The 8,950-nt window shown below is 40.9% G+C and overlaps 1 protein-coding gene across 1 annotated transcript; it reads left to right on the top strand.

The window, feature by feature from the left end:
* The first annotated feature begins 5,277 nt into the window (after positions 1-5,277).
* LOC147985622 (uncharacterized) lies at positions 5,278-8,614 on the top strand. The gene is made up of 2 exons (XM_087539907.1): positions 5,278-5,980; positions 6,516-8,614. Exons 1-2 carry the CDS (start codon positions 5,754-5,756, stop codon positions 6,721-6,723), a joined length of 435 nt encoding a protein of 144 aa, XP_087396033.1. The 5' UTR covers positions 5,278-5,753; the 3' UTR covers positions 6,724-8,614.
* The last annotated feature ends 336 nt before the right edge of the window (positions 8,615-8,950 follow it).

The raw sequence follows: 8,950 nt of genomic DNA, 5'->3' as shown, positions 1-8,950 counted from the left end.
TCTTCTCTTCCTTTAAAAAAATCAAAAATTTAAATTTTGTTCGTGTTTCCAAAAAATGTTCAGTTTTTGAAAAAATGTTCTCAAAATTCAAAATTTGTTCTCGTTACACAAAAAAGTACAAAACTTCTAAAATTCAGAAAATGTACTGAATTTCAATTTTTTGTTCACATATTCAAAAAATGTTCGGGATTTTTAAATATTTCTCTCCGTTTCAGAATATGTTTTCGAGATTCAAAAAATGTTCGTGCTTTAATAAATTGTTCGGACTTCCAATTTTGTTCACATTTTCCAAAAAAATTCATGCTTCCAAATTTGCTCGGGATTTTTCAAAATTGTTCTCTATTTCAAAAAAAGAATCTCGAGTTTAAAAAATTGTTGGTGCTTTAAAAAATTGTTCGCGCTTCCTCGGGAGTTTTCAAAATTTGTTCTCAAGATTCAAAAAATGTTCGTGCTTTAAAAATTGTTCGCGCTTCCAAATTTGTTCTGAAGATTCAAAAAATGTTTGTGCTTCAAATTTGTCTTCAAGATTCAGAACATTGTGTACAAAAAACATACACTTTTTTGTACAGAATATGTTCCTGTGTACAAAGTATGTTCAGAAATGAAAAAAATGGTCGCATTTTTTCAAAATATACACTTTCAGAAAAAATCTACAATTTGTTTTAAGATGCTCGCTGCAGTGTGTAATTGTGGTTGTACGGTTGTACTAAGTTATTATAAGTGCGCGTTTGTTTGCTAGTATAAGCAATGCTAGTCAGTTGGAGTGGCTGGGAGCATGCGCTTCGAATCTGTAGGTCGCAGGTTCGTATTTCCATCGCGTTTCACTTCCCCCTTTTTGCTTTCTTTTCTTACCACCGGTACAGCACGATGGGCCGGCCCAGTTAGGCTGCGCCCCTGTGTGCGCCGACGACATTTTGACGCAAAGCGCGTCCAATAGAAGCTCTCGCTGCTTACTGCGGCAGACTGTCAAGCAAACGCACAGTGGGCCGGCCCACTAGCGAACGAGCGGATCTGTATCGAAAAGCGATCGAGCACTTGTAGTATAAATTCGCAAAAAAGTTACGCGCTACAAGAGATCGAACCCGGGACCTTCGGCATTAGACCATTTTCCGCTAGCCAGAATAAACAATGACAATGAATGAATTAGGAAAAGCGCAATTCTATAAGAACCAGACAGCAACGCAGATCCAACATTTTCCTTTTTCTTTTTTCTTCTGTTTTTCCCTTTTTCGCTTTTTTGGAAAAAAATCGAAATTCCAAAAAATTCTCTCTATACTAACGTTAGTTCGCAAGTTATTTGTTTTTATGTTTTCAGAAATAATTAGTATATTTAAAAAAATTCAGGTTTCCAAAAATTGCTCATGTTTAAAGACATCCGATTTGTATTTTAAAAAAATTGAAACGTGATCACTTTTCAAAAACATTTAACAAATTTGGACAAAAATACAAACATTTTCTAAACATGTAATTTTTTTTGAAAATCACTAAACAGTATTTGAATATATGAACTTTTTTCTTGAAAACAGGAAAACTATTTTTAAACGACGTCCTAGCATGGGGTCCTAAACGCAAAAGTATCTTCATTGTGCGTAGTGCGTATCGATTGGCGCTCGAGGACAAGCTCCGTCCTTCTTCAATCGCGGCGAGCAAGGCACCGGACGGACGACGTGCGTCTATGCATCAATATGGAGGTGCCCTGCTCCTCCTAAGGTGCGTGTATTCGGATGACGAGTGGCGACAAATTCACTTGCAACTTGGGCTAACAAGTTTGATCGCCACATTGAAACAACTGACATATGTCCGTTGTGTGGACTCGAGCGTGAGGACATATTCCACACTTTTTGTAGGTGTCCGCCCGCACAGTGGAACTCTGACAAGCTATGGCAAAGGTGTGGTGCATCCCTGAGATTACGTTGATGTGTAATACCGGGCTGGAGTGGCTCTTACACTCCATGGTGGACCTGAACGACGGCGATTGGCTGCGTCTATTGATGCTGTTGTGGGGCTGCTGGCATGTGCGGAATGAAATTACCCATCATAAGCCAGCACCACCAGTGGAAGCGTCTAAACGTTTTTTACAGAGCTATGTGTCCTCCTTGTTGAACCTGCAACACTATTCCACCGTGGAGCTAGTGAAAGGGAAGATGGTGGCAGATGAGGATGGTGTGGCTCAGCCATTGTTGCATGCGAAAATTCCAAAGCCACCACCTTCTAAATGGCAGCCTCCTCCTACGAGATGGACCAAGCTGAACGTTGATGGGTCTCTGTCTACGACCGATGGTATTGCAGGCGCCGGCATGATATTGTGTGACCAGGACGGCGCCATCATCTTCTCGGCTTGCCGCTCTCTTTGGTCCTGCACTGACGTCCTGCATGCTGAGCTTGCTGGCTGCATGGAAGGATTGGCTTTGGCGCTTCAGTGGACGGAACTTCCAATCATCCTAGAGTGTGATAGCAAGATGGCAGTCGAGATGGTCACATCAACAGAACATAATAGATCCATATACGCCATGGTAATTTCTGAGATCAAGTTTCTTTTGGGTCAAAGAGAGTGTGTAGTTACTCATATTCCTAGAGAGCAAAATAATGTAAGTCATGTTCTAGCAGTTTTTGGTAGATCGAAGAACTGCACGGTTATTTGGCTCCGTTCTGGACCGACTAATATCCCTGCCTGTGTAGGGATGAACTTATTTGCTCTTGAGTAATATACTTCTTTTTACCCCGCAAAAAAAAACTATTAGACGTGAACATTTGTTAAAACTGCAAAACGAAATTAAAATATGAACATTTTTTGAAACAGGAACAATTTTTGGAAACACCAAAGTTTTTGAAAACATGAACATTTTTTTAAACAGTAGAATAAATTTGGAAACATGAAGAATTTTTTGAAACACAAAAGTTTTTTGAAAATACGAACATTTTTGGAAACAAAAACATTTTTTGGAAATAAGAACAATTTTAAAATTTGCGAACAAATTTTAAAACAGGAACTATTTTTGAAAAGGCAAAACTTGTTTGAAAACACGAACATTTTTTTAAAACAAGAAAAGAATTTCTAATTTGCGAACAATTTTCAGAAACATAAAAGTTTTTTGAGAATACGAACATTTTTTAAACTGCAGAACAAATTTGTAAACAGAACAATTTTTGGAAACACAAACATTTTTTGGAAATAAGAACAAAATTTAAAACAGCAACAATTTTTGGAAACACAAAAGTTTTGTGAAAACACGAAAATTTTGTTAAAACAAGAACGATATTTGAAATTTGCGAACAATTTTCGGAAACACAAAAGGTTTTTGAAAAAAGAACATTTTTTACTGCGGAACAAATTTGTAAACAGAGCAGTTTTTGGAAACACAAACATTTCTTGGAAACAAGAACAAATTTTTGAAATTTGCGAACGATTTTTGGAAACGCAAAAGTTTTTTGAAAACACGTACATTTTTAGTAACTGCAGAATCAATTTGAAAACCTGAACAATGTTTGGAAACATGAACATTTTTTAAAAGTCCCAATTTTTTTGTAAAATGCATCTTCTTTTATAAATAATGAACTATTTTAAAAAAACACGAAGTTTTGTAATAAATACGAAGAAGGATAAGGAAAGAAAAAGAAACAGAAAAATAGAGAGAGAGAAAACGAAAAAGAAAAAAAAGAAAAAAATTGTCCAGGAACCTCCTAGAAGGTTCCAAAACCGGAAGAAACCCAGCTAGGAACCTCCTGGAAGGTTCCCAAAATTCGGATGGCTTTAGCGCTCGATGGGCCGGCCCAAATTATCCCTCGCTAGCGAAACCTTGTGGGAAAGGTCGACAACTTGCCGCAGTGTGCGTCCTATAGGATTTCCCCCCTTTCACCACCGTTTGTCCTTTTTTTTAGATCTTTTTTGGACTCGTTTGGCCTTTTTTAACCTAACATTTTATGCCATTCTATAGGAGAGCAATTAGTTGACGAGCGCTTCTTTGGGAGTCTCCCAACGATCACTTGGGGGTGGGCTGAGCGTGCACCACTTGGCGCGCTCTTAACTGCCGCCACGTGTCGCGCTCTGATCGCTCCATCCTTTTTTTTTCACACACGTTTTTGTCCTTTTAGATGTTTTTTCTTCCTTTTTTTGACTTGTCAGTTTTCCACCAAAATTCCTTAGCTTTTCGAAAAAGAATTAAAAAGTTGTGCAAAAAATTCTTTTTTACTTTCGTGAGAGGCATGATTTTGCTTTCGCGAGAGGCGCGCCTGTGCCACTCGGAAACGAAAAATAACATGTTTCTCTTTCTTCTTTGGAGAGACACGGTTTTGCTTCCACGAGAAGCACGACCATGCCTCTCAGAAATGCGAAAAAACACATTTCTCTTTTTTCCCGTGAGCGGCACGGTTTTGTTTTCGCGAGAGGCACGGTTTTGCTTGCCCGAGAGGCACGACTGTGCCTTTTGGAAACGGAAAAAAAAATGCTTTTTCTCTTTCTTTTTTTCTTTCATGAGAGACATGGTTTTGCTTCCGTGAGAGGCACGACCGCACCTCTCGAAAACGAAAAAAATGTGTTTTTCTTTCTTTTTCTTCCGTGAGAGGCATGATTTTGCTTCCACGAGAGGCACGGCCGTGCCTCTTAGAAACGAAAAAAACACATTTTCTCTTTCTTTTTTTCTTCGTGAGAGGCATGGTTTTTTGCTCCTGCGAGAGGCAGGGTTTTGCTTTCGCGAGAGGCACGCCCGTGCCTCTCGTGGAAGAAAATCCATGCCTCTCCATGGAAGCAAAACCGTGCATCTCATGAAAGAAAAAACAAAAGAAAACACATTTTTCATGTCCTCGGAAACAACTTCCGGAAAGGAAAAAAATGCTCCCGGTTCGGTTTGTTCTTCCTGTTTTTCACGTCCGGTTTTTTCGTGAAAAAAAAGTTCGTCAAAACCTATTAACATGAGATCTAGTTTTGAAGATCCTGACGTGAAGAATCCAAGGTGAAAATGATTCAAAATTTGAATGCACGGTTTAAGAGATAAAATATTTTGAATAAACGGATTTACAAAAAAAGAAAAACTTTCAGGTTGCGAAAGTGACACACATGCAGTGTGCCACTTGTCACATCCTAAAGAGGTGTGAATGATATTTGAAAGAAGTATTCCTTAATTAGTGATTTTAATTCTACAGTGCATCACCCTTTTTAGGGTTATATGGGCCTTCTTAATGCATGCCGTCCCGCAGCCGTGGCATGTCGGCCCGGCCATTTTAGCTTGCGTGGCAGACCAATCCTCCAGCCGGCCCCTTTATAGAGGCCGATATCTTTCAAAAAAGATAAAGGCAGATATGGGCCGTACCGTGCTAGGCTTTTTTCAGGCGTGCCGGCCGCCAGGTCTGCTTGTTTGCTAAATTAACCTACCTTGCCTCGAAAAGAAAAAGGGTAAAGAAACCTACCGATTAAAGAGAAAAACGATCTTCACGTCCATGGCCGCAGCCCCCATGGAGTGGATGATGCTCGAGCCCTTCGTGTTCCGCAGGACGGGGATTCTTCCTTCCCGGACGACCGGACCGCGCCCTTCAGGGCCGAAGGCATCAGCTCCCACGGTGGCCCCTTCACCGTCGCCTTCCGCGTCGTCGCCCCCCCGGCCATCTCCCGCCTCTACCTGCAGTGGCCGGGCGGCCCAAAGGAAGGCTCTTCGTGCGATATTGTGGCGGCGCACCGCAACCTCCTCCTCTTCAGGCTCACCTCCAACCCTGTCAAGGGGAAGGATGAGGAGTCCCTGATTTGGCCGCAGGAGTACTTCATGTGCCAAGGATCGCCGCAGCAGCACACGCTGCAGCTCCACCGGATCCCCATGTTCACCCAGCGCTCTTTGCATCCTCGCTCTGTCGGCATCTTGTGCCACCCTGAAGGAAAATTCATCATGGCGCAGCTGCGCCTAAGTGAATCCCGTTTGCCGGCGAAGATGGAAGCTGAGCTGTGCCTTCTACGCTCCAACGAGTGGGAGCTGCTGCGGAATCTACAGATAAAGTACGAGGCCCATGAATTATCTGACTTGATCCATTGGAGAACCGACAGAGTGATCCCTTTCGAAAACAATCTGTGCTGGGTCAGTTACTTCAGTGGAGGCACCCTGTTCTGTGACGTATCTGAAAAAAAGCCTAAAATCTCCTACCATCGGCTGCCTATTCATGACCGATGTCGCGGTGCAGATCTACACCGATTGCGTGATATGAACTGCTCTTTGTGCACCACCGATTCTGGCGGTAAGCTCATGTTCGTCAATGTTGCCCCGGAGGATCATGAGATAGTTGGCCCAATGCTTCCTGGTACGGATTCTGTTGTCACCTGCCATACATTGAGGACACAAGACATGGTGTGGGAAGAGATGTTCGTCGTCACATCTCATGAAATATGGGGTTCCAATGCCTCTCTCTCATACAATGCTCTGATGTTTCCTCTTGTGAGTGTGGCCAAGTCAAATGAGCTATACTTTCTATTGCCTGAGAAAGGGGAGCGTGCAATTGACAAGGTTTCGGTGATTGGTGTTGATACTATTACCAAGCATACGGAGATTCATCAGTACATTAAAGGAGAGGAAGACCTCGGGGGTGAAGATGATGACATGGTTAGGCGAAAGTCCCATCTTCTCCATCCCTTTGTTCCCTCCGAGTTTCCAAAGTTTTTCTGGCCTCACTAGGTATTTGCATCTCACGTATCTATTTATTTTCCTTATTATCATTCAGATTTCAGAACATAGTAATATGTGGTAGCTGTTACTCCCTCTGTAAACTAATACTCCCTCCGTCCGAAAATACTTGTCATCAAAATAGATAAAAAAAGATGTATCTAGAACTAAAATACGTCTAGATACCACCCCCTTTTATTCATTTTGATGACAAATATTTTCGGACGGAGGGAGTATAAGGTCTTTTAGATCACTAGTGATCTAAAAGATCTTATACTGTATTAGTTTACAGAGGGAGTACTTTTTTTTGGGTCTTTGTGCTAAGCTTCTCAATACTGGAGGACTCAACTTCCTTTGTTGGTTCCTGTTTTCGACCTGGTTCAGTTAGATCTTGTAAGTTGAAGTGAAGTTGCCTTACATACCACGTTCTGCATTTAAATTGATACAAATGAAATCAAACTTATGATGGTAGTGGTAATCATCACCAAGGTATTGGATGAACGAATCTTTTTGTCAACTGATACTCCCTCAAGTGTCGTGGTTTTAGTCCAAATATAAACTAAAACCACGGCAGTTATTTTGGAACGGAGGGAATAATTCTAATGAAAATACCATCAAATTCATGCTGAAGGACTCAAATTTGATGAAAACCACGATACAAATTTGAGCTTCTCCATACTGGAGGACTCAAATTTCTTTGTTGGGTCCTGTTTTCAACCTGGTTCAGTTTGACCTTTTAAGTTGAAGTGAAGTTACCTTACATACCATGTTCTGCATTAAAATTGCTATAAGTAAATCAAACTTATGGTGGTAGTGGTAAAGTGATCACCAAGGTGTCGGATAGGCGAATCTTTTGGTTAACTGTTCATTCTGATGAGAATACCAAAATCAGCAATGTGCTATTATATTTAGGATGGTTCCTTTTATGTCCCTGCAAAACTCCAGCCTTTACAGTGAGTATTCTGGAATAACACAAATGGTGCAAAATCAAGTTTATCACAGCATCTCCAATTAGCCGAGGGTAGTTTCTGTATAGAATATTGTTGTTTCATACCTCGATATGTCATTCCAGAGAACGATTATTTTACCATCTCCAATTTGGCAAGATGCAACCCCTGCCAGACATTTATTCAAAAAAAAAAAAACCTTGCCAGACAATCTATCCACCCGAAGGACCCTTTTGCTGTAGTTGACGGTGGGGTAGTGTGCCTGCCATCACCAACTTTTTTAGTATCATTAGAAGTTCATCTCAATATAAGGAACAAAATATACTCTCTTAATTTCTTGTGCTCATATTTGTTTTTGATCTCATGGCTCAAGTTAAGGTGTGTTGAAGACTACCAAGACGAATTGACGAAATCAAGCAACCAGGTCTCTGATGGCTGTTGCTGTGTGATGTAGGAGTGTATTAGTCATATGATCAGATGGTTAGGTTCTTTGTGGTGGAACCAACCCACCTAGTTTCAAGTCCCAGACTTCACATGGATGCTCTCATATTCCTGGATTAATTTCAGGCATTCCGACAATGTGCGTTCAGTGGGAGACGATGTCCCTGTCGACTACGAGGTGCCTGCAGTGCCTCTGTCAATCTCAAGATTTGTCGGCTTCGATCTCTCGGAGGTGCTCACAGGTGTGTGGTGTGTGTGTGTGTGTGTGCACGCGCGCGCCCGCGCTCATGGAGATGGTGTACATGCGTGTATATGACGAGTGTCTGCGTTTGTACTGTGTTTCCCAAAGAAAAACATGGAGTGATGGATTTGGGTATTGGATTGTAGTAATTGCCAAGCCTATGGCATGGGGTAACTGCCAGGTTATCTGGGTGTTGAATATATTATCATGATCTGATTAGTAATGATCATGTTCGTGATGCTCTCTGATCCAACCACATAAAGGATGGCTCTGTTTTTGAGATTTGTATATCCAAGTTATATCGTTACTTCAATTTGTATAGTCACAAAATGTAGCAGAGATCCCAATACATCTGTCATCGTTTTTCTGTTTGGCATTCAAATTCAAGAGATATTCATTCCATTTTTTCCTTCTAAAGTCAGTTATTAATGTTGTCAAGATAACTTATATTGATATTGTATAGACCTTTTGTTTTTGCTAATACTCATTTTATTGAGAGAAACGTAAGCCCTTTACATTGCCACAGGATTTCTTTTCTGCACATTGTATGTTATATGCAATATTTATTTTTCTTTGGAATGGAGAAGAGGCCACATATAAACCATAAAGAAAAACAGAGTATTCTCTTCAACATTTTAGAGCAACTCTAAAGGGGCGACCCATTTCGTCCGCCCGCGTCCGTT

The sequence above is a fragment of the Triticum urartu genome, chromosome 2A, assembly GCF_056163025.1.
Source record: "Triticum urartu cultivar PI428250 chromosome 2A, HENAU_Tu73, whole genome shotgun sequence".
Lineage (NCBI taxonomy): Eukaryota > Viridiplantae > Streptophyta > Magnoliopsida > Poales > Poaceae > Triticum > Triticum urartu.
Note: the sequence above shows the minus strand (reverse complement) of the source record. Positions and strands in the feature narration are given on the sequence as shown.

Excerpts from the sequence above, each read along its gene's own strand:
- LOC147985622 (XM_087539907.1), top strand. The coding sequence starts at position 5,754 with ATGTGCCAAGGATCGCCGCAGCAGCACACGCTGCAGCTCCACCGGATC. Across the intron at positions 5,981-6,515 it reads CTGCGGAATCTACAGATAAA|CATACGGAGATTCATCAGTA; the intron begins GTACGAGGCCCA and ends ACTATTACCAAG.